General features: G+C 47.6%; 1 protein-coding gene across 2 annotated transcripts in view; it reads right to left on the minus strand.

The window, feature by feature from the left end:
- Positions 1-24,519, minus strand: part of LOC138268563 (neuronal acetylcholine receptor subunit alpha-7-like) — a 267,021-nt gene that overhangs the window by 30,093 nt on the left and 212,409 nt on the right. For both annotated transcript variants that reach the window (XM_069218324.1, XM_069218323.1), the window contains exon 10: positions 20,110-20,219. In XM_069218324.1, coding sequence (XP_069074425.1) covers positions 20,110-20,219 — 110 coding nt within the window. The remainder of the gene's footprint in view (positions 1-20,109; positions 20,220-24,519) is intronic.

Here is a 24,519-nt window from a genome sequence, read left to right on the forward strand (position 1 = left end):
AACCATTTCCACTGGCCCAATATGTCCCAGAAGGTAAAGGAGTTTTGCACCTCTTGTGTCACCTGTCAAGCCAGAGGTAAGACAGGTGTCCATCCAAAGGCCCTCCTCATTCCACTTTCAGTGGTGGGGGTCCCCTTTGAAAGAGTGGGAGTGGATATAGTGGGTCCACTTAAACGTCCCACAGCATCAGGGAACCAATATATCCTAGTAGTAGTGGATCATGCTACTAGGTACCCTGAGGCAATTCCCCTTAGGTCCACTACTGAACTGCAGTAGTCAAAGCACTCATTGGGATTTTTACCAGAGTGGAATTTCCTAAGGAGGTGGTTTCTGACAGAGGTACCAACTTCATGTCAGCTTGCCTGAATCATATATGGAATGAGTGGGGGGGTAACTTACAAATTCACCACACCATACCATCCACAAACCAATGGCCTTGTTGACAGATTCAACAAGACATTGAAGGGCATGATCATGGGGCTTCCTGAAAAACTCAAAAGGAGATGGGATGTCCTCTTGCCATGCCTGCTTTTCACCTACAGAGAGGTGCCACAGAAGGGAGTAGGGTTTTCCCCCTTTGAACTTCTGTTTGTCCATCCTGTTAGGGGACCACTAGCTCTTGTAAAAGAAGGCTGTGAGAGACCTCTCCATGTGAGCCTAAAAAGGATGTGGTGGACTATGTACTAGGACTACGTTCAATGATGGCAGAGTACATGGAAAAGGTAAGCAAAAACCTTGAGGCCAGACAACAGCTCTAGAAGATGTGGTATGACCAAAAGGTTGCTATGGTTGAGTTTCAGCCAGGGCAGAAAGTCTGGGTTCTGGAAGGATAAGTTACTTACCTGTAAATCCTAGTTCTCTTCCAGGGGTATCCTCATCAAAGTCATAAACATTGAATATTCCCACCCTTGTGCTGGGACCCCAGGGCATATATAAAATACACACATATAAAGTATGAAATATGCACAAAAAATATATATATAGCATTTTTAGTAGACAAATTTTCATACTAAACTGATATATACATGTGTAAAACAGCAATGCAGGCTATAATCATAAACAGGCAAAAATGCTTTATTTCTATGGAGTTTTTTTTTTTTTTTTTTTTAAATCTTTACAAAATTACAATAAGAGAAAAAATATCTACCAAAGCCCCACAACTGGGCTTAGGGAAATAAGCATTAGTAATCATCAGAGAAAAAAGAAAAAAAAACTACATTGAAAAACAATGGAGCATTCTTAGCCAATAGGCTGCATGCAGGTTAACACAGGAGAACCATAAAAACTTTGGCACCGTGCCTTTAAGACCCTGAGCACCTCCAGTATCCCACCATGCTTCAGGGGTAAAGGAGAGGTGACAGTTGGTTCACAGTTAGGTCAGTAGTTTTTTACGGTGACAAGCTGTGTAGCTGATTCGAAAGATAGTCTGTCCTGCACTTCTAGGAGACGTGCGTCCGGGGAGGAGGGTGGGTTGTTTATGACTTTGATGAGGATACCCCTGAAAGAGAACTAGGATTTACAGGTAAGTAACTTATCCTTCTCTTCCAGGGGATCCTCATCAATAGTCATAAACATTGAATAGATTAGCAAGCCCATCCCTTGACTCTGCGGACTGTCCAATAGAAGTGCAGGAATAGATATGTATCATGCAAACAAATTTCTCAGAGAGGCTTGCCCCACTTGGGCGTCTGCTCTTGCATCTGAGTCCAAACAGTAATGTCTGGTAAATGTATGTACAGACTTCCATGTAGCAGCCTTACAAATTTCAGATATTGGAACATTGTTAAGGAGGGCAGCAGTAGCCGCTTTTCCTCTTGTGGAATGCGCTTTAGGTCTAGCAAGTAGTTGTTTGCTAGCCAACTGGTAAGCATTAACAATACAAGAAACTATCCATCTTGATATGGTTCGTTTAGATGCTGCCTCTCCTGTCCTCAAATGACCATAATTTACAAACAAGTGGTTGGAATGTCTAATCAATTTTGTTTTATCCAAATAAAATTTAAGCACTCTTTTTAGATCTAGGGAGTGCAACGCTTTCTCCGCCGGAGTCTCCGGATTGGGGAAGAAAGTTGGTAGAGAAATAGTAGGAATGATGGGTGAGTTCGCAGAACTACTCTATTGTCGTGAAAGACTGTGTACGGTACTTTGGAGGACAAAGCCTGAATTTCACTGACCCTCCTTGCGGAAGTGATGGCTACCAAAAAAGCCGTCTTCCACGTAAGGTGTTGCAAAGAGGCTTTGTGTATAGGTTTGAAAGGAGGACCCATAAGTTTTGACAGTACTATGTTCAGCTCCCATGGAGGGGAGGGTTTCCGAATGGGCGGAAAAACTTTTTTCAAACCTTCTAAAAAAAATCCTTGACTACTGGTTTCGTAAAGAAGGATTCCTGAGAAGGTGACTTACGATAGGCTGTAATGGCAGATAAATGTACCTTAATAGATGATACCTGCAGACCGGATTTTGCCAGATGGAGTAAGTAAGACCGTATGACCTCCTCCTGAGCTTGTATGGGATTCTGACCTTGCTGACAGCACCATATGTAGAACCTCTTCCACTTAAACGCGTAAGAACGCTGCGTGGAAGGTCGCCTGGACTCCAAGATATTCATGCACTCCTGCGAGAGCCCTAGGTGCCCATACTGCAGGAATTCAGGAGCCATGCTGTCAAGCTCAGAGAGGGTAGGTTGGGGTGCAGGACCCTGCCCTCCATCCTGCTCAGAAGATCCGGTCTGCACGGCAGCCTCCTGTGAGGTTGTTCCGATAGGTTGAGGAGATCTGTGCACCAGAACTGACGGGGCCATTGCGGAGCTATGAGAATCATTCTGGATCTGTAAAGTTTGTTGATCACTGCCGGTATGAGGGGGATCGGTGGAAAAGCGTAGAGAAATATCCCTGACCAGTCGATCAACAGGGCATTCCCTCGAGATCCCGGATGGTAGAACCTGGACGCGAAGTCTGGGCATTTCTTGTTTACCTCGTCTGCGAAGAGATCCAATTGAGGCCGACCCCATTGAGCGAAGATGTCTTCGACGACTTCGCCGTGTAGGACCCAATCGTGGGTGTCCTCTAGGTGTCTGCTCAGGAAATCTGCTTCCACGTTTTGTTGACCTGGTAGGTGAACCGCTGTAAGCGACATTCCTCTGGCCAGGAGCCAATGCCAGATTTTTTGGGACTCCAGAGATAGGGGTAGGGATCTCGTTCCCCCTTGTCTGTTCAAATAATACATTGTGGTTGTATTGCCCGTTTGTATTAGGAGATATTTCCCCTGAATCGATGGAGCAAAAGACTTGAGAGCTAGATGGACTGCTCTCAGCTCCAGGAGATTGATGTGGTACGTCCTTTCGTTGTCGGACCACAGGCCCTGAGCTTGAAGGGGACCTAGATGAGCCCCCCATCCCTGAAGATGCGCATCCGTTACCAGAGTGTCAGATGGAATTACCTGGTGAAACGGAGCCCCTACTGACAGGTGAGGTCTGTGCATCCACCATTGCAATGACTGACGTGCTGCTAACGGCTGCCGCACTCTGTCCTCCCAGCGACCTGTCCTTTGGCTCCAGTTGTTCTCCAACGCCTCTTGGAGGGGCCTCATATGCAGCCTGGCATTTGGGACAATGAAAATGCATGATGCCATGGAGCCCAGCAGAGATGTCACCTGACGGGCCGTAGGTGCATCGGATTTTAACAGGTCTTGACACTTTTTCTTTATTGATAATAGTCGTTCCTCCGAAGGATACACTCTTTGGAGCTCTGTGTTTAGTATTGCTCCCAGGTAGTGGAGGTTCTGCGTTGGAATCAAGATGGACTTTTGGTAGTTGACCTGAAGACCTAGAGACTCGAAAACCTTGAGCACAATGTCCCAATGGGTTCTCGCCTGATCCGAAGAGGAGGCTTTCAGTAGCCAGTCGTCCAGGTATGGGTAAATGAAGATTTTTTGTTTTCGTAGATGTGCCGCTACGACTGCCACGCATTTCGAGAAAACGCGGGGGCAGATTTCAGGCCGAATGGTAGCACCTTGAACTGATAGTGCTGTGAGGCTATCTGGAAGCGCAGGAATTTCCGATGCTTGGGAACTATCGGGATGTGAAAGTATGCATCCTGCAGGTCGATGAGGCACATCCAGTCTCCATGATGTAGCTGAGGGAAAATCTGGTGAAGAGCCAGCATTCTGAACTTTTGCTTTCTTATGTACTTCTTCAGTAGCCGTAAGTCCAGAATTGGTCTGAAAACGCCCTCTCGGCCTTTTTTCGCCACCAGAAAATAGCGGGAGTAAACCCCCTTCCCTCTGTGCGTGAGTGGAACTTTTTCTATTGCCTTCTTTCGTAAAAGGGCGAGAGCCTCTTTGCGCAATAGGCTGACGTGAGACGGATTGCATTTGGCTGGTGGCAAGTGCGGTGGAGGTTGCCTGAAAAGAAGAGAGTAGCCATTCTCGACAATGTTGAGCACCCATTTGTCTTTTGTTATAGCACGCCACTCGTGAATAAAGTCTGTGATACTTCCCCCCACCGGAGTGGTGCACAGTGTTAAGGGAAGCAAGTCCTCATTGTTTGGCCGGCGCTTTGGGTGTGGACTGTTGTGGTCTACTTGACCCTCGTGGCCTTACGGGACTGAAAAAGCGGGCGTCCTTGCCTCTGCTGTGGCCTCTGGGACCAGTGAGGGGTTTGAACCCTCTGCTGTAAAGGGCGCCTGTCATAAGGCCTATACCTTCGCCTGAAGTCCTTCTTCCTCTCCAGGCCTACTGCCCTCATGGTGTCCACTTTCGTCTTCATGCGCGCCTTTTCTTCGTCTGTATGGGTACCAAACAGCGAGTTCCCGTTGAACAGAAGATTTAGGATACACTGTTGTGCTTCCTGTTTTAATCCAGTCCATCTCAACCAGGAAGACCTTCTTGCACAGATCCCATGTGCGTATCCATGTGCAGCTAAGTCTGCCCCATCTGCCGCTGCGCTGATGACCTGGTTGGAAACCAGACATCCCTCTTGAAGGATCTCTTGGAAGTCCTGCCTGTCCTCTCTAGGTAACTTTTCTGTGAACGTGTTCAGAGAGTCCCATAGTGAACGGTCATATCTGCCTAGAAGTGAAGACGCGCTGGAGACCTTCATCATAGATGCTGCGGTGCCGCACATTTTTCTCCCCAGAGAGTCTAGATGTCTGCTCTCCTTGTCCGGTGGGACCGTGGAGGATGATGCTACCGAGTGAGTCTTTCAGGCTGCGGCCAATATGACCGAGTCCGGCAGCGGATCCGTTCTGAGAAATAAAGGGTCTTGTTCAGGAGCTTTATATTTTTTCAAAATCCTAGCAGGAGCCGATTTGAGGGTGGCTGGCGCTAAAAAGGTGTCCATGGTTGGTTGCAAGAGACCAGGCACTAGCGGCAGTAGCTTTTTAGAAACCGCTCTATGCTGTAGTCTCAAAAATGACAGATGAGGAGGTTGATGGTTCTGGAACCTCTATATATAGCTTCTGCGCTCCCCTGACAAGCACCTCATTAAAAGTAGTGATGTCGTCCACCGGTGAAACCCTAGCTGGTGGAGAATCTGTTAAGGTGGGGGAGTAACGTCTGACGGATGACCCTGACGATGACCAAGAAGGCGACCTTCTGTGTCTTGATTGTGACCTGGATCGCCGCTGGGAACGAGATCTGCTGTGAGATACTGTAGCAGAGCGCCCAGGCCTCGTGGTCGGCTGGCGAGAAGCAGAACAAGCCCATTCTGCTCGCGTTGTCGGTGATGGTGTTCTCGGGAGAGAGGCAGTAGGAGAGTAAATCCTTGAATACTGGGAGTCTGGAGAGGCCGTTGGTCTATTAAGGCTCTCCAACCATCTTGGTGACAAATTGATGGGTGAGACATGCCCCGACGATGCCGCTCTCGACCGAGATGAACCACTTCTTATGGAAACCACTGGAGATGGAGTGGTCTTTTCTGCTGGCGGAAGCCGATGCTCTGCTCCCTGCGAGACAGGTAAAACCTGCGTCGACAGCCGTAATGACGTCGAAGGGAGCGCCGCCGGTTGTTCCTGCCTCGACGTTGAATGCCTCGACGTTGAGTGTCTTGACGTCGAACGGCGATCTCTGGACCGCGACCTGCTCACCGTCGTGTGCCTCGACGTCGAGCGGTGGGCAGTCGATGGCAGATGTCCTCGCTCTCGCCGTTGGGGCGATTTCGACGTCGCCTTTCTTGACGTTGAGGGGCGCAAGGCCTTCGGTGGCGAATGTGCATGCCGGTGATGGCTCGACGTCGATCGGCGGGTTGCCGTCGACGGAGATATGCCCCTGCGGTGGCCATGTTCTCTCGACGTCGTATCCTTCGCCGTCGGTCGGGTCGCCATCGACGGCGATCTATGACGGTGAGGTGGTGGCAGCGACGACGTCGACGGGGAACAAACAGGTATCTTCCTACCTGCTGATGTTGATCTAGCCTCTCTCTCCTGAGAGTGGCTTGTTGGCTGTCTGGGAAGCGAAGAGGATGATGTTTTCTGCCTCTCGTGAAGCCCATGAAGCCTGATCTTGTCTCTGTCCTTCAGAGTCCTCTTCGACATGTTCTTGCAGTGTTTGCAAGTGTCAGGGCAGTGACTCTGAGGCAAGCACACAATGCAGAGAGTGTGTGGATCTGACTGGGCCTTCTTCTTCCCACAGGAAGGGCATTTCACAAAAAGTGAAGGCATTTTTCAGTCAGGAAAAAACTTCCAGACTCAGACAATGATGTTAGATGTCGAGTAAAGTAGGAAAAAACACTTTTTAAAGTATTTTTCTAAGAAAAACTCAGCAAAACTGAGAGCTCAATGCTCCAGGATCCTCTCAGAAGAAGCCGGAAAAAAGAACTAACCTAACGGTGAACCAACTGTCACCTCTCCTTCACCCCTGAGGCATGGGTGGGATACTGGAGGTGCTCAGGGTCTTAAAGGCACGGTGCCAAAGTTTTTATGGTTCTCCTGTGCTAACCTGCATGCAGCCTATTGGCTAAGAATGCTCCATTGTTTTTCAATGATTTTTTTTTCTTTTTTCTCTGATGATTACTACTGCTTATTTCCCTAAGCCCAGTTGTGGGGCTTTGGTAGATATTTTTTCTCTTATTGTAATTTTGGAAAGATTTAAAAAAAAAAAAAAAAAAAAAAAACTCCATAGAAATAAAGCATTTTAGCCTGTTTATGATTATAGCCTGCATTGCTGTTTTACACATGTATATATGAGTTTAGTATGAAAATTTGTCTACTAAAAATGCTATATATATATTTTTCGTGCATATTTCATACTTTATATGTGTGTATTTTATATATGCTCCGGGGTCCCCGCACAAGGGCGGGAATATTCAATGTTTATGACTATTGATGAGGATCCCCTGGAAGAGAACGAGTGGCTCCAAGGGCACTTCAGGACAGATGGAGTGGCCCTTACCCAGTTCTTGAGAAAAAGAGTCAGGTCACCTACCTGGTCGACCTAGGCACTAGCAGGACCCCCAGGAGGGTGAGCCATGTGAACCACCTCAAACTCTTTCATGATAGGGCAGATGTAAACATGTTAATGGTTACAGATGAGGACCAGGAAGCTGAGAGTGAACCTCTCCCTGATCTCCTCTCCACTGACCCTAAAGATGGCTCAGTAGATGGAGTGATATATTCAGACACCCTCTCTGGCCAACAGCAGGCTGACTGCAGGCAAGTCCTCCAGCAGTTTGCTGAGCTCTTTTCCTTAACTCCATGTCAGACACACCTGTGTACCCATGATGTGGACACAGGAGACAGCATGCCTGTCAAAAACAAAATATGTAGACAGTCTGACCAAGTTAAAGAAAGCATCAAAGTGGAAGTCCACAAGATGCTGGAGTTGGGAGTGATTGAGCACTCTGACAGCCCCTGGGCTAGCCCAGTGGTCTTGGACCCCAAACCTCACACAAAAGATGGCAAGAGAGAGATGAGGTTTTGTGTGGTCTAAATATGGCTCAACTCTGTCACCAAGACAGATGCTCACCCCATTCCAAGGGCAGATGAGCTAATAGACAAATTAGGTGCTGCCAAACACTGAAGTACCTTTGACTTGACAGCAGGGTACTGGCAAATAAAAATGGCACCTGGATCAAAAGAGAAAACAGCATTCTCTACACCTGATAGCCACTACCAGTTTACTGTGATGCCCTTTGGCTTAAGGAATGCCCCTGCCACCTTCCAAAGTTTGGTGAATCAAGTCCTTGCTGGCTTGGAGTCCTTTAGTGCAGCTTATCTTGATGATATTGCTGTCTTTACCTTCAACTGGCAGGATCACGTGGTCTACCTGAAGAAGGTTTTGCAGGCCCTGCAAGCAGCAGGCCTCTCTATCAAGGCATCTAAATGTCAGATAGGGCTTGGTACTGTGGTTTACTTCGGTCATCTTGTTGGTGGAGGCCAAGTTCAGTCACTCTAACCCAAGATCCAGACTATTCTGGATTGGGTAGCTGCATTCCTTGGCTTGACTGGGTACCATAGGAGGTTTGTGAAGGGATGTGGATCAATAGTGACACCCCTCACAGAACTGCCCTCCAAGGAAATGCCCAAGAAAGGCAACTGGACTGTGGAATGGCAACAGGCCTTTGACACCCTGAAACAAGCAATGTGCACAGCACCAGTTCTCAAAGCTCCAGATTACTCCAAGCAGTTCATTGTGCAGACTGATGCCTCTGAACATGGGATAGGGGCAGTTTTGTCCCAAACAAATGATGATGGCCTTGACCAGCCTGTTGCTTTCATTAGCAGGAGGTTACTCCCCAGGGAGCAGCGTTGGAGTGCCATTAAGAGGGAGGCCTTTGCTGTGGTTTGGTCCCTGAAGAAGCTGAGACCACACCTCTTTGGTACTCACTTTGTAGTTCAGACTGACCACAGACCTCTCAGATGGCTAATGAAAGGTGAAAATCCAAAACTGTTGAGGTGGTCCATCTCCCTACAGGGAATGGACCTTATAGTGGAACACAGACCTGGGACTGCCCATGCCAATGCAGATGGCCTTTCCAGGTTCTTCCACTTAGAAAATGAAGACTCTCTTGGGAAAGGTTAGTCTCATCCTCTTTCGTTGGGGGGGGGGGGGGGGGATTTGTAAGGAAATGCCTCCTTGGCATGGTTACCCCCTGACTTTTTGCCTTTGCTGATGCCAAGTTATGATTTGAAAGTGTGCTGAGGCCTGCTAATCAGGCCCCAGCACCAGTGTTCTTTCCCTAAACTGTACCTTTGCTTCCACAATTGGCACAGCGCTGGCACTCAGATAAGCCCCTTGTAAATGGCACCCCTACACTGAAATCTGGGAAGTTTGGTATCAAAATTCTCAGCACAATAAATGCACACTGATGCCAGTGTGGAATTTATTGTAAAATGCACCCAGAGGGCATCTTAGAGATGCCCCCTGAATACCAGTCCGACTACTAGTGTTAGGCTGACCAGTTTCTGCCAGCCTGCCACAACCAGATGAGTTGCTGGCCACATGGGGAGAGTGCCTTTGTCACAGGAACAAAGCCTGTACTTCTCACCTCCCCCTGCAGGAACTGTAACACCTGGCTGAGCCTCCAAGGCTCATGCCTTTTCCTACAGCACCCCAGGGCATCCCAGCTAGAGGAGATGCCCATCCCTCCGGCCACTGCCTCCACCTTTGGCGGCAAGGCTGGAGGAGATAATGAGAAAAACAAGGAGTCACCCACCAGTCAGGACAGCCCCTAAGGTGTCCTGAGCTGAGCTGACCCCTGCCTTTAGAAATCCTCCATCTTGAGATTGGAGGATTCCCCCAATAGGATTAGGGATGTGCCCCTTGCCCTCAGGGAGGAGGCACAAAGAGGGTGTAGCCACCCTCCAGGACAGTAGTCATTGGCTACTGCCCTCCTGACCTAAACACACCCCTAATCTCAGTATTTAGGGGCACCCCAGAACCCAGGAAATCAGATTCCTGCAACCCGAAACAAGAAGGACTGCTGACCTGAAAGCCCTGCAGAGACGACGGAGACAACAACTGCTTTGGCTCCAGCCCTACTGGCCTGTCTCCTGACTGAAAGAAAACTGCACAGCGACGCATCCGACAGGGACCAGTGACCTCTGAAGCCTCAGAGGACTGCCCTGAAACCCGAAGGACCAAGAAACTCCCGAGAACAGCGTCACTGTTCACCCACTGCAACATCTTTGAAACAAAGAAGCAACATTTAAAGAACTCACTCTTCCCGCCTGAAGAGTGAGACTTCACCCTCTGCACCCGACGCCCCCGGCTCGAGCTCCAGAGACCAACACTACAGGGAGGACTCCCAGGCGACTGCGACCTCGTGAGTAACCCGAGACAACCCCCCTGGACCCCCACAGCGACGCATGCAGAGAGAATCCAGAGGCTCCCCCTGACCGCGACTGCCTGTAACTAGGAACCCGACCCCTGGACCAAGCACTGCACCCGCAGCCCCCAGGACCAGAAGGAACTGAACTTCAGTGCAGGAGTGACCACCAGGTGACCCTCTGCCTAGCCCAGTCCATGGCTGGCCAGAGAAGCCCCCCTTGTGCCCTGCCTGCACCGCTAGAGAGACCCCGGCTCCCTCCATTGATTTCAATTACAAATCGGACACCTGCTTTGCACACTGCACCCGGCCGCTCCTGAGCTGCTGAGGGTGTGTGTTTTGTGTGCCTACTTGTGTCCCCACCAGTGCTCTACAAAACCCCCCTGGTCTGCCCTTCTAAGACGCAGGTACTTACCTGTAGGCAGACTGGAACGGGAGCACCCCTGTTCTCCATAGGTGCCTATGTGTTTTGAGCACCTCTTTGACCTCTGCACCTGACCAGCCCTGAGCTGGTGGTGTGGTAACTTTGGGGTTTCCTTGAACCCTCAACGGTGGGCTGCCTATGCCCAGGAACTTAGACTTGTAAGTGTCTTATTTGCCTGGCAAACTAACCATTACTTACCTCCCCCAGGAACTGTTGATTTTTGCACTGTGTCCAGTTTTAAAATAGCTTATTGCCATTTTTTTTTACTATTGCTCTAATTCAAAGTTTCTAACTTACCTGTGTGGAGTACCTTGCATTTTATATATTTACTTCAAATCTTGAACTTGTGGTTCTAAAATAAAGTTAAATCTTTGAGTGTGTGTTCCTTATTTATTGCCTGTGTGTGTACAACAAATGCTTAACACTACCCTCTGACAAGCCTACTGCTCGACCACACTACCACAAAATAGAGCATTGGAATTATCTAATTTTGCCACTATCTTACCTCTCGGGGGAACCCTTGGACTCTGTGCACAATATCTCTTACTTTGAGATAGTATATACAGAGCCAACTTCCTACAAGGGTGATACCCTGAAACCGGTCCTAGGATGCTTGGGCTTGGCAGTTCGGTCTGGGCTGTTCCCATGAGGAACAGGGTCAAGACTGATTTGCATATGGCTGGGTCCAACCTGGGGTGGAGTGGTGAGCAAATAAACTATGGATTAAACCCAGATCTGTGTGACCGGGGGGTGAATGTCTGATTTGCTCTTCATTCAGTCAATCATCTGCTCTTTTTGCATTTGTCGCCCCAAATGGGAAGGGTATGTCCAGACGTGGGTCTCGTGCTCACTGCACCACTGGATTACAGCTATTCTAGCTGATGAAGGGTGAAAACCTGAAACCTGTCCTAGGATGCTTGTTTCCAGTCCAGGGAGGACCTGGCTTGGCAGTTCGGGCTGGACTGTTCCCATGAGGAACAGGGTCAAGAGTGATTTGCATATGGCTGGGCCCAACCTGGGGTGGCGTGGTGAGCAAATAAACGGTGGATTAAACCTAGATCTTTGTGACTGGGGGGTGAATGTTTGATTTGCTCTGCATTCCATCCATCATCTGTTCTTTTTTCTTCTTTTTGCTCTGGGCTAGGAGGGCCTGCCATAAGGGTGATTTACAGTGACCTGGTGCAGTGACCTGTGGTGAAAGGGTGCATGCACCTTTTGATGCAGGCTGCAATGGCAGGCCTGCAGACACATTTTGCTTGGGCTCCCATAGGTGGCATAATACATGCTGCAGCCCATGGGGAACCCCTGGTGCTCAAATGCCCTGGGTGCCTAGGTACCATATACTGGCGACTTACATGGGGGTACCACTATACCAATTGTGGGGTGTACTAAGTCAAGAACAACCAAATTTAGAGGGAGAGAGTACACTCACTGTGGTCCTGGTGAGCAGGATCCCTGTGAACAGTCAAAACACACTGACATCAGGCGAAAAGTGGGAGTAACCATAGCAAATAGAGGGTACTTTCCTACAACTGGGGGTCCTGCATGCTAGGATTTCAATCTGGTAGGTGAAAAAGGGTGCCAATTGGCACACTGTTCTTTTGTCCAGATAATTGGGCATGCTCCAGACTTCACCCTTCGAAAAACCACAAGCCACAGCTTTAACAGTGGGCTGGGCATGTCTGATGTTTGGTGAAACCTTCGAAAACATAAACAAAGGCTTGGAGCTAAAACCTAGCCAGCTTCAAGCCTTTATTGTGGGAGATGGTTTATTAAGTTGGTGTATTGGCAGGGACGACAATGTGAAGTCACAAGTATGAAAATTAGTTACTTACCTGTAACTGCAGTTCTCCAGTATTGGTATCTTTCATAGATTCACATGCTTGAATCATCCCCGTCGTCGAGGTGGGAGCCTCACGGTAAATTTAAATATATAAAAAGCAGTAAGTCAGTAAAAATAAAACCAGTAGGCCCAAGTAGGCCTCATAAGGTATTTTACAGTCTATCCACTTTGTTTTGTGAAAAGACCCAAACTTGAGTATCAACCAATCAGGATTCAGCCCCTCCCAAACACTCCCAACAGAGGCTGAATTCCCTCAGATTTTCTATTAGGAGTGTGAAGTTTAATATCTGTATAATAGGGGAGCCTCTGAGGGGAGGAGGGTGGGTCGCATGTGAATCTATGAAAGATACCAATACTGGAGAACTGCAGTTACAGGTAAGTAACTAATTTTCTTCTCCAGCATTGGATCTTTCATAGATTCACATGCTTGAATCCGAGTAACGAGCAGTAATGTTTTCTTACTTACTGAATTACATTGACTGTAATTCCATCGTAATTCTATACGTGATGTGATTCACATTAGTTCAGTTTTAAATATGCACTTACATATAATTATATTTATATTCACAAACATACGAATATAAAAGCAATAAAATGTGTGTGGCAAGAAATCCTGACACAGTCTATGCTATTATTATGGAGAATACGACACGTTAAACAGTAGAAGAAAATGAACCATTAATGACCATACCTCGAGTGTGGTGGTGGGATGTGTAAGAGGCTCACCTTAACGAAATAGATGCCTCAGCACTGCTTGTCCCACTGCTGTATCGACCTGGTTTGTCTCCTCTAAACAGTAATGTCTTGTAAATGTGTGTTGGCTGGACCATGTTGCTGCTCTACAGATGCTATGTAGTGGTACACCTGCAAAGAGTGCCGCTGAAGTGGCTACCGATCTTGTAGAGTGGGCTCTCACCTTGGTGTGGAGCGGCTTTCCTGCTTTTGAATGGCAGAATTGAATCGCCAGGCCAATCCATCTTGCTAAAGTTTGTTTGGACACCGCGTGTCCCTTCTTTGTTCCGCCGAACGCTACAAATAATTGATCCGACTGGCGGATGGTGTGAGTTTTCTGTAGATAAAACTTTAAACATCTTTTAATATCGAGAGAATGTAATGTTCTTTCCGCCACTGTTTGCGGATTTGGAAAAAAGGTTTTTAAGATGACTGGTTCATTTAAATGAAATGTTGAGGGAACTTTCGGAATGAATTTAGGATTTGTCCGCAGGATGACACCTGAGTTTGTAAACTGGAGGAACGGCTGTTTGATGGTGAAAGCCTGAATGTCACTGACTCTCTTTGCCGAAGTAAGAGCTAACAGTAACGCTGTTTTCCATGCCAGGAATTTTAGGTCAGCCTTGTGGATCGGCTCAAAAGGAGCTTTCATGAGTTGCATCAACACAACGTTCAATGACCATAGAGGTGGGGGTTTCCTAATTGGCGGGAAGACCCGAAAAAGGCCCTTCATAAATTGTTTGACAATTCTTGTGGAACACAAAGAGAGTCTATCTGGTGATCTGCGGTATCTGGAGATTGCTGCCAGATGTACCCGTATGGAAGAATATGCAAGTCCTGATTTTGCCAGGAGCAGGAGATATGGAAGTATCTGTTCAGGAGTAGAAGATAAAGGATGTATATTTTCCGCTGCACACCAAACACAAAACCGTTTCCATTTAAGTCTATAGGTTTTGTTGGTAGTGTCAGCTCTAGCTTTTGCTAAGATGTCTCTACACTCTGGGGAGATTTTGAGATTTAAGTATTCATTGTGTTCAGGAGCCAAGCCGACAAATGAAGAGACGACGGATGTGGGTGTGTGACTTGTCCCTGGTGCATCGTTAAAAGAGTCGGACTCTGTCTGAGTGGTAGATGTGGTCGTTCGGAGAGCATGAGGAGCTCCGTATACCATATTTGTCTGGGCCATCTGGGAGCTATGAGTAGAAGTCGACACCCCTCCGTCTTCATTTTTCTGATGACTCTCGGAATGAGCGGGATCGGAGGAAAAGCGTAGGCATAAACTCCTGACCATCTCATCGAAAACGCATTCCCCCACGAATCTTTTTGGGGAAGCCAACTTGCGTAGAACTGGCATTTCTTGTTCTCGAGAGTGGCAAATAGGTCTAAGTTTGGTTTGCCCCATAATAGAAACAGGCCATTGAGAGTTTTCTGGTCTAGCTCCCACTCGTGATAAGGAATTACTGTCCTGCTCAAGGTGTCTGCTAGAACATTGATCTGTCCTGGCACATGCTCCGCTTTTAGTGAAATATTGTGTTTATGGCCCATGTCCAAATTTGTTGTGCTAGCTGCGAGAGTTGTAGGGACCTTGTGCCTCCTTGCTTGTTTAGATAAAACATGCTGGTCATGTTGTCCGTCCGGATTAAGACGCTTGAACATTGTATCTTTGGCAAGAAAGCTTTTAGAGCTAAGTGTATTGCTTTGAGTTCTAGATAATTGATGTGGAGCTGGCTCTCTTGCTGATTCCAGATTCCGCTGATTTGCAGGTCCTGGCAATGTGCACCCCATCCTTCGAGAGAGGCATCCGTTGTTACTATGTAACTTGGTGTTTGAAGAAGAAAAGACAGCCCTTTTGAGAAATTGGTTGGAGTCGCCCACCACCTCATAGTGTTCTTCATTAGAGGCGTTATGCGAATCTTGTCTTCGAAGGAGCCGAGGACCTGTGTCCATTGTATGTCCAATTGCTCTTGCAGGGGTCGCATATGGAGCCTGCAATCTGGGACTAGCGGAATGCACGATGATATCATTCCGAGCAATGATTTGTAGATGCGGACTGAAACGAACTTTTTTCTGGATAGGTTGTTTGCCAACGAGGTTAACTTTTGTTTCCTCTCGTGTGATGGGTACGCTTTGCTGCGTACTGTGTCCAAAATTGCTCCCAAGAAACTCAATTCTTGTTTGGGGTATATCTGAGATTTCTGGTAGTTGACTACAAACCCCAGGCTGTGTAACAAATGAAGGCAATAGGAAATATGATTTGTTACTTGTAATTTTGAGGGTGCCTTTATAAGCCAGTCGTCCAGGTAAGGGAAGACCTGGATACCTGCCTGGCGAAGATGTGCTGCTACTGGAGCTAGCATTTTTGTGAAGATTCTGGGGGCTGATTTGAGACCGAATGGTAGAACCCGGAATTGGAGGTGCATACTTCCTACCCTGAACCTTAAAAATTTGCGATGGTTGCGATATATGGGGATATGAAAATAAGCATCCTGGAGGTCTAGGGATGCCATCCAATCGCCCGTGTTTATGAGACGCAGGACATCCTGCAACGTTACCATCCTGAACGATTGTTTCTTTAGAAACTTGTTTAGTGCTCTCAAGTCCAGGATGGGGCGCCAGTCTCCTGAGGGTTTCTTGAGAAGGAAAAACCGGGAATAGAATCCCTTGTTCCTTTGAGATAAAGGGACTGGTTCTATTGCTCCTTTTGTTAGCATTATCCTTATTTCCCTGAGAAGTTGGCTCAACCTCAGAGGCGGTGTACCCGATGGAGGGACACTCGGTGGTGTTTGGATGAATTCCAGAGTATGACCTCTGGTCACCACATCTAGTACCCATCTGTCCGATGTTATAGCCTTCCACTTGGGGAAATAAGAATTGATGCGACCTCCGACCTTCAACATTGATTGGGGAGGTGTTGAGATTATCCGCTGGTCATTGCTTTCTGCCTGTATCTCTTGCTCGGGCAGCTCCTCTTCCTCTAGCCGGATGTTTGTAAGCTGCGGCTGGTGGTAATCGATAATGCTGCTGTTGTTGATGGTGCTGATGTCCTGGTCCTGTGGAGGAAGATGTATATTGTGACCTGTATTGTTGGTATCCACCTCGAAAGGAGTAATTACCTCTACCCCTTGCTCCACGAAAAGGTAGTTTTTTATATTGCAGGGTACCTAGGGATTTTGCCGTATCGGTATCCGTCTTGATAGCCTGCAGCATATCATCGACATGTTTGCCAAACAAACTCTCTCCATCGAAGGGCATGTCGAGAACACGAGTCTGGACTTCTGGTCTGAATGAAGTAGCCTTAAGCCACCCTTGTCTGCGTAGGACTGCTGCTCCAGCTAATTGTCGAAAGCCAGTGAGGGAAATATCTATTGCACTGTCTATTATCTCTGCGGAAACCCTTTCTCCCTCCTGCAAGACCTTTTTAGCTTCCACCTTGATATCTTCTGGCAGTGAATCTACAAAAACGGACATGTCTGCCCACATCTGCCGATCGTACCTTCCCAGGATGGCGAGGGAATTTGCCGCCTTGACCGTTACTGCAGCAACCGAGGAGAATTTCTTACCGATATTGTCTAGTCTCCTTCCCTCTTTGTCTGGGGGAGACGCAATAGGTGTAGAGGGGTTTTTGGATCGTCGTTGAGCCGCCTGTGATATAACCGAGTCAGGTTTCGGTTGTGAGACTAAACAGGCCGGAGAATCATCTGGGGCCTTGTATTTTTTCTCTAGCCTTGGCATTTGTGAAGGCACTGTTGCCGGGTTTTTCATTGCCTTCAAACCCTCCTGCCACAAGAAATCCACAATAGGTATGGCTCTTACAGATCTCTTTGATGGCTCTTTAAAGTCATACAAAAAACACTCAGTTTCATGGGAAACAATTTCCAGACCAAAACGTTTCGCCGCTCTCTCTATGATATTATGGAAACCTCCTATGTCTTCTGGAGGAGAATCCACTGGAGCTGCTGGAGGTGGAGATGGTGTGGGAACGAGATAGTCGTCCCATTCACTAGCCGCTGAATCTGCTAGCTCGCCCTCTTCCCTTTCGTCGTCCGACGAGAGGTAAGCTTCCGGAGCTTGGCTAGTTACAGGTCTACTAGCCTGTGGCGTTTCGGAAACATTAGTAGTTTGAGCTTGCTGGTAACTCTGAGGTCTAGGTGGCGTGGACTGAGTTGACGGTGGGAACCTTTTATAGTAGTCCTTCAACATATGTTGTAAATCTGTCACTAATGTGCTAGGCATAGCTAGAGGCGATGGTTGGTTTGCCTGTGGATAAGATGTTGAAGCATAACTATGCTGGTAATGTTGATCCTCTTCTTCATCAAACTCTTGACATTTGACATTTAGTTGGGACGGGCTACTAGCTGCCCCAAACATGCCTTGAACATCATCATCCTCATCGTCTAAAAGATGTTGCGGTGGGTATGGCAGCACCTTACTTGGTGATGTATGCATCGGCAAAATGTCAGATGGCTTGTCCCCTATATTAATAAGGGAAAGGGGTAAGAATCTGGTGGAGTCCTCATGATGGTATGAGGAATGAGCTGGTGAAATGTCCAAAGGTTTGTAAACTGTTAATGCTGTGGTGATCGTAGGATCCATCGTCGACGGTTCCCTCGTCGACGGTTCCCTCGTCGACGGTTCCCTCGTCGACGGCTCCCTCGTCGACGGTACTGTCGTCAACTGTACTGTCGTCGACGGGTCTCTCGTCGACGGGTCTCTCGTCGACGCTTCCGTCCATGACTGCGTCTTTTCCTTAGTCGACGGTCCCTTCGTCGACGGGTATTTTAGCGACGACGGTCGCTTCGCCGACGTAGTTTGCGTAGATGGGAGTGCCCTGGATGATTTGTGAACCCAGGAGGCCTCCGCTGTCGACGATGTGGTTGCCGACGAAGCTCTTTTGAAGATTTTTGCAGTAATAATCGTCGTCGATGACAAAGGCGACGACGTCATAATCATCGGTGAGGATGGTGTTGTGAACGTCGACGATACCGTGGTCGCTGTTACCGTCGACACTGTCGTCGACGGGGCGGTCGTCGACGGTTGTTTTTTCACCAAAAAGAGTTTTTCTGACTCTTTTTGTGGTGACAGAGACAGGGATGGTTTCTTTGAGGTGCTTTTCCGGTGTAACGGCGTAGTAGGTTCTGAATGAACCTTTTTTGGTCCATGTTTAACTGCCTCTTCAGTTAAGACTTGTTTAGTCTTTTTGTGCATTTTTCTTGGTGGTTCATCCGCACCTCTATCTCTCTCACCTGTTCTTTTCTGAGGGCGAGAAGTTTGTGGTGACTCTTCGCTGTCTGATGAAGGATGCTCTAAGGCTTTCTGTTTTTGCAGCCATAAGAGAAGTCTACCCTCTCGGTCTTTGAGGGTTTTTTGACTAAAGGTGCGACAGATTTTGCAGTCTCTCACCTTATGGTCTGGATGAAGGCAGTAAATACACTTCTTGTGGGGGTCATCAATATGTAGTCTCTTCTTCCCACAGTTGTCACAGTCTCTGAACAGACCCTTCTTTGCCTTTTCAGACATAGTAAAGTTGTAACTAGTTTCCTGAGAGAAAAAAACAATCTTCAGTCAGAAAATAGGAAAAAAACTGAGCAGAGCTCAGGGAGACTCCCTTCACACGACGTGCGGTAGAAAATCTGAGGGAATTCAGCCTCTGTTGGGAGTGTTTGGGAGGGGCTGAATCCTGATTGGTTGATACTCAAGTTTGGGTCTTTTCACAAAACAAAGTGGATAGACTGTAAAATACCTTATGAGGCCTACTTGGGCCTACTGGTTTTATTTTTACTGACTTACTGCTTTTTATATATTTAAATTTACCGTGAGGCTCCCACCTCGACGACGGGGATGATTCAAGCATGTGAATCTATGAAAGATCCAATGCTGGAGAAATGATGCAACATGGAATATGTTAGGAATGTTCTATCTGCAGGAATACAGACAAGGATGACCTAGACAGGGTGTGGTTTGTCTTCCAAGGAGGGGAATCAACTTCTACATATAAACTTTGGAAGGTATAATACATATCATGGCATGTGGGGGCTTACTTATGGTGACTTTGTTTCAGTGTTTTGTAACATTAAACTGACCCTAAATTCTGTTTTTCCTGGAGCCCGCTAAGGCCTTTTAAATAAAAAGGTCACTCTTAATTTTAATGAAGCTGTAGCAGCAATCTCCAGTCCCAAAATAATTAAATCAGATCATTAAACTTGTGGGTGTGTTTATTTACACATGCAGACTTTGGCTGCTTAATACAAATATCGCCTGGTGAAGGTCCGGGACAAAATGAGAAGTTATCATGGGAATCGAAATCAGATTCAGGTAACTCCCCATTTTTCAGGAGATTCTCAGAGTTCGTGCGGAATCACCAGCAATTCTGTACCCATGCAGTTGAGAGGAACCCAGTACCTCAAACTACACGGTATAGGATTAGCAGCCCCCGCATCCGGGGCAGATGTAATCAATCCCTAGATCCTCAGTGTTCATCGGTAGTTAAATGAGATACACTTTTCATGTAAGAAGGTGTGCACGAGATACATAAGTCTTTCTGGCAGAAGGTACAGACATGACCTATGACCCCTAGGCAAAGGGGTATGAATATGGTAAAAAGGCTCTGCATAGTGCATACACAAAGGATAAAGCACCCTCTCGATTATGGCAAGTATCTAACACTTAATTAACATTTAATTAGCATGTCATATGGTCTGTCAGTAATAGGGTCAGGAATTTTAATATCCTTTTGTGTTAAGAGGGCTTTGGATTACAGGCTATTGATGAAGTTTATTTTCTGCACTGTGCTGCCTTAATGTCACTTAAGCTTGATATTAAAACTTACACTGAATAGTAAATTGCACTTACCCATTTTGGCATCTTTCCTCCATCTGCATCATGGTGGTGATATTGAAGGACAAAGACTGTGGCGACCACTGAACAGCCCACGATGATCATTGTGCTGGCGAAATACTGGCCTGAAATCAGAGGCGTGGTGTGGATTAGTGCCAGGATGAGAGAACAATGCCCAAACCTTCCGTCTACATTAACCCATGTTTATTTTTGCTCTTCATGTCGTTACTTATACTTTGAGAGGACCTGTCTTTGTAGCTAATATAATTTAACATTTATTTAAACGATAAATCTGCACTGAAATGGGATTCCTGTAAGGGTTTTTGCTTTAAGCAGCTATATACAGTACAACAGTTCACTTAGTTGAAAGCTTTAGCGATGTAATACACAAACCACTTAACTAGGAAACCTTTCTTTTCTACATTTTCTAAGCAGTCAATGTGCAATGCAATTGGCCTGGCAATCATAACTTGAGTACTGATCGTCACTCAAAAGAAAGCGCTTCCATTTTTCGTGTTTTTAATTTAATTGTGAATGCGGCAACAGAATTTTTCTCATCCTTAATTATGTGTAAAAATGGTAACTCTGCCCCTTAATCATAGTTTACACAGTAAATGCTTCACAGAATACACCCGTTTCAGTGTAATCTACTCTTGCATACTCTCACCCTTCCTCCCAGTGCTGCCAATGGCACTTCAGCCATAGTCCATGTAACAAATGAAGCAAGTCACTTATCTTCCATACCAATTTATCTGGCAGAGACATATTCTAGTTGCAGATTCCTTACCTTAGAATTTCCCCCAGGCGTCAGACTGCATCCAGAGATTTTTCTTCAAGTGGTACCCTTGCATGCAGTTAGGAGGCGTCGGTCGACTCCTCGTCCGTTGTTGGCGTCATGGTCAACGTGATGATGTCGTGGTTATATACAGGCACCCCCCCGGCAAGCTGACGTCTGTTTCTATTCACAACTTTCCACGCCAGTAGCGCAGAGCCATGAAGAACACTGGGAATGGTGTGCCAGAACTAAGGCCCTGAAAGGTGACTCCCTTTCCATAAAAATCAGTTTGCAGTGCAGGGAGGGTCAGTAAGGAATCTGCAACTAGAATATGTCTCTACTAGATAAATCATTACAGAAGGTAAGTAACTTGTTTATCTGATAGAGACTTCTAGTTGCAGCTTCCTCACCTTAGAACAGGTACCTAAGCAATACCATCCTTGGCGGTGGGCTTCGAACCAAGATCATACTAGAAGGTCCAACAGGACCGAATGACCAAAGTAGCCATCCCTACGGACCTGACTTTCCGGGCAGTAATGTTTTGTTAACGTGTGCAGGGATGCCCACCTTGCTGCCTGGCAGATATCCAGGACAGGAACTCCGTGTGCTAACACTGTGGTGGCAGCAGTTGCTCTGGTGGAGTGAGCACTCAAGCCCTCAGGGGGTTGCTTCTTTGCCAAAGCGTAGCACATTTTGATGCAGAGCACCACCCAACGTGAGATGGCATGCTTCTGCACCTCCCACCCTTCCTTCGCACCCTCCTATCATATTAAGAGTTGTTTGTCCACCTGGAAATCTTTAGTACGATTGAGGTAGAACGCCATCTCTCTTTTTGGATCCATACAGTGGTCACTCCTCTTCATGAGAAGGATGTGGCGGTGCGTAAAAAGCAGGCAAGGTGATGGATTGGCCTAAATAAAAAGGTGTAACAACCTTAGGAAGAAAGGAGGCCCTGGTATGGAACACCTCTTTGTCAGGATGGAAAGATCAAAATAGTGGCTTTGAAGAAAGAGCTTGAAGCTCACTCACTATGTAAGCAGAGGTAATGGCAAGCAGGGAAACAGTTTTTAATGTGAGGAGCAGCAACTGGCAATTGTGAAGTGGCTCAAAAGGGGCACATATAAAGGCAGGTATAGACCAGGTTTAAGTCCCGTTGGGGCATAATGAACGGGGTTGGAGGAAACAAATGGGTGAGTCCTTTAAGGAACCTCCCAACAATGGGAGACTTGAATAAGAAAGGTTGGTCTGGCAATCCGAGATGGCAGAGAAATAGCCTTTAAGGGTGCCCAAAGCAGAGTCCTGCTGGGCAAGAGAAAGGATGAAGAGGAGAACCTCAGGCAGAGGTGTGGAAAGGGGTTCAGCAGACTTGTTGGTACACCATGCCACAAATTTGTGCCAATGACAGGCATATACTGATTTGGTGGAGGGGCGCCTGGCTGCCAAGATAACATTATAGAGTTCGGGTGGAAGGTCAAAAGCTGTCAACAGTCGCCGCTCAATCTCCATGCAAGAAGGCGAAGACTGGAAAGGTTTGGGTGGAGAGCCGCTCCCTGCTGCTGCAACAGAAGATCCTCCGAAGGGACAGTCTGAGCGGAGGATACGTAGCTATGCTGAAAAGCTCTGGATACCAGACTCTTCGTGCCCAGTACAGACCCACAAGGATTACTTGGGTTCGGTTCCTCTTGATTTTCTTCAGAACTCTAGGCAGAAGTGGTATTGACGGGAAGGCATAAAGGAGGTCTGAGCTCCAGTCAAGACGAAAAGCATCACCAAGCGAGTGCTGCCTTGGAAGCTCCATTGCGTAAAACAGCTGAGATTGCGTGTTCTCTGTGGAGGTGAACAGATATAACCAAGGTTCTAACCACTGCTGAAAGAGGCCTTGCACCACCTATGGACGGAGATGCCCTTCATGATTGACCATACATCAGTGGTTGAGATCGTCTGCTCTCGCATTGAGAGAGCCCACGAGATGTTGAACCACCAGAGTTATGCCCCGGTGTTCCAGCCACGTCCAGAGGCGTAAAGGGCTCACAACCCCACTTCCCCCTGCTTGTTGCGGTACCACATGGCGGTTGTGTTGTCCGTGAACACCTCCACCCCTTTCCCTTTTAGAGAGGGAAGGAAGGCTTCGACTGCAAGCCTGATCGCCCGGAGGTCCAAAAGATTGATGTTGAGAGTCCTGACTCCGCTAGAGACCAGACACCTCTGATCTCCGCATCTCCCATCTGGCCACCCCATCCCAGAAGTGGCACATCTGTTTTTACTGTAAGATTTGTTTGGGGAAAGGGGAGAGATCTGGCATTGACCCAGTCGCGATTCGAAAGCCACCACTGCAGATCTTGCGCAGTTCCCTCCAAGATCTGGATCATGTCGGTGAGGTTTCACTGATTCTGCACCCACTGGAACTTCAGGTCCTACTGCAGACTCCACTTATGCCATCTGGCATGTGTCACCAGCAGGATGCAGGAGGCCATGAGGCTCAGCAGCCCAGGATCCACCAAAATCCAGGATAGAGGCTGAAACATCTGAATCATAGTATGAAGATCCTGGACTTGCTCTTCAGGAGGATAATCCCGAAACTGCACTGTGCCCAGAACAGCTCCAATGAAAGGGAACGTTTGAGAAGGAGTTAGGTGTGACTTCAGCATGTTTATAGTGAACCCCAGCGAGTGCAGAAGGTTTGCCATAGTCTGAAGGTGGGAGAAGACTGTCTGGGGTGTGCTCGCCTTCAACAGCAAGTCGTCGAGATAGGGGAAGACTGAAACCCCTAATCTGCACAGATAAGGAGCAACCACTGCCATCACTTTCATGAACACCAGAGGGGCGCTAGTAAGGTCGAAGGGTAGCACAGTAAATTGAAAGTGCTCATGGCCTACCACGAATCGCCAGTAGCATCTGTGGGCAGGTGGTACAGGTATATGGAAATAAGCATCTTGCAAGTCCAATGCTACCATCCAGTCTCCAGGGTCCAAGGCAGACAAATCTGAGCCACAGTGAGCATTTTAAACTTCTCCTTCCTGAGGAAGAGATTGAGGGCCGGGAAGTTTAGAGTAGGGCGAAGGCCCTTGTCCTTTTTGGGCACCAGAAAGTAGCAGTAATAACAACTACGACCTACTTCTGCCACAGGGGGACCGTCTCTATGGCTCCTTTGGCAAAGCGAACCGTGACTTCCTTGCGGAGAAGTGCAAAAATGATCCTCCAATAAACTGTCGTAAGATGGTGGCATGATCGGAGGTGTAGTCTCGAAGGGGAGGGAGGTACCCCTTCGGACTATTTGCACTACTGGATGGATTTCCAGTGGGGCAGGTAATGGCAGACCCTGCCTCCTACTGGTCCGGGATGGGGTGACTGACTAGGAAGGTTTGGAGGCTGGGGGGGACTGGGCAGACCTCTGGCTCTGTGACCCACAAGCCTGTGGGATTCCGCATCCACGGCTACATAGTGACTGAGTAGCATGCGCTGCTCGGTGGCTAGTAGGGAAAAGGTGCAAGAGAGAGTCCGTTCCGTGGCTATGAAAAGGGTGAAAAGCGGACTGTGCTGGGCAAGGTGCTGCAGTAAGGCCAAGGGACCAAGCCGTAGCCCGGGACTCCTTAAAATGCTCAATCGCCGAGTTCTCTTTGTCTCTGAAGAGACAGGTGCCTTCGAAGGGC

The sequence above is a fragment of the Pleurodeles waltl genome, chromosome 12, assembly GCF_031143425.1.
Source record: "Pleurodeles waltl isolate 20211129_DDA chromosome 12, aPleWal1.hap1.20221129, whole genome shotgun sequence".
Lineage (NCBI taxonomy): Eukaryota > Metazoa > Chordata > Amphibia > Caudata > Salamandridae > Pleurodeles > Pleurodeles waltl.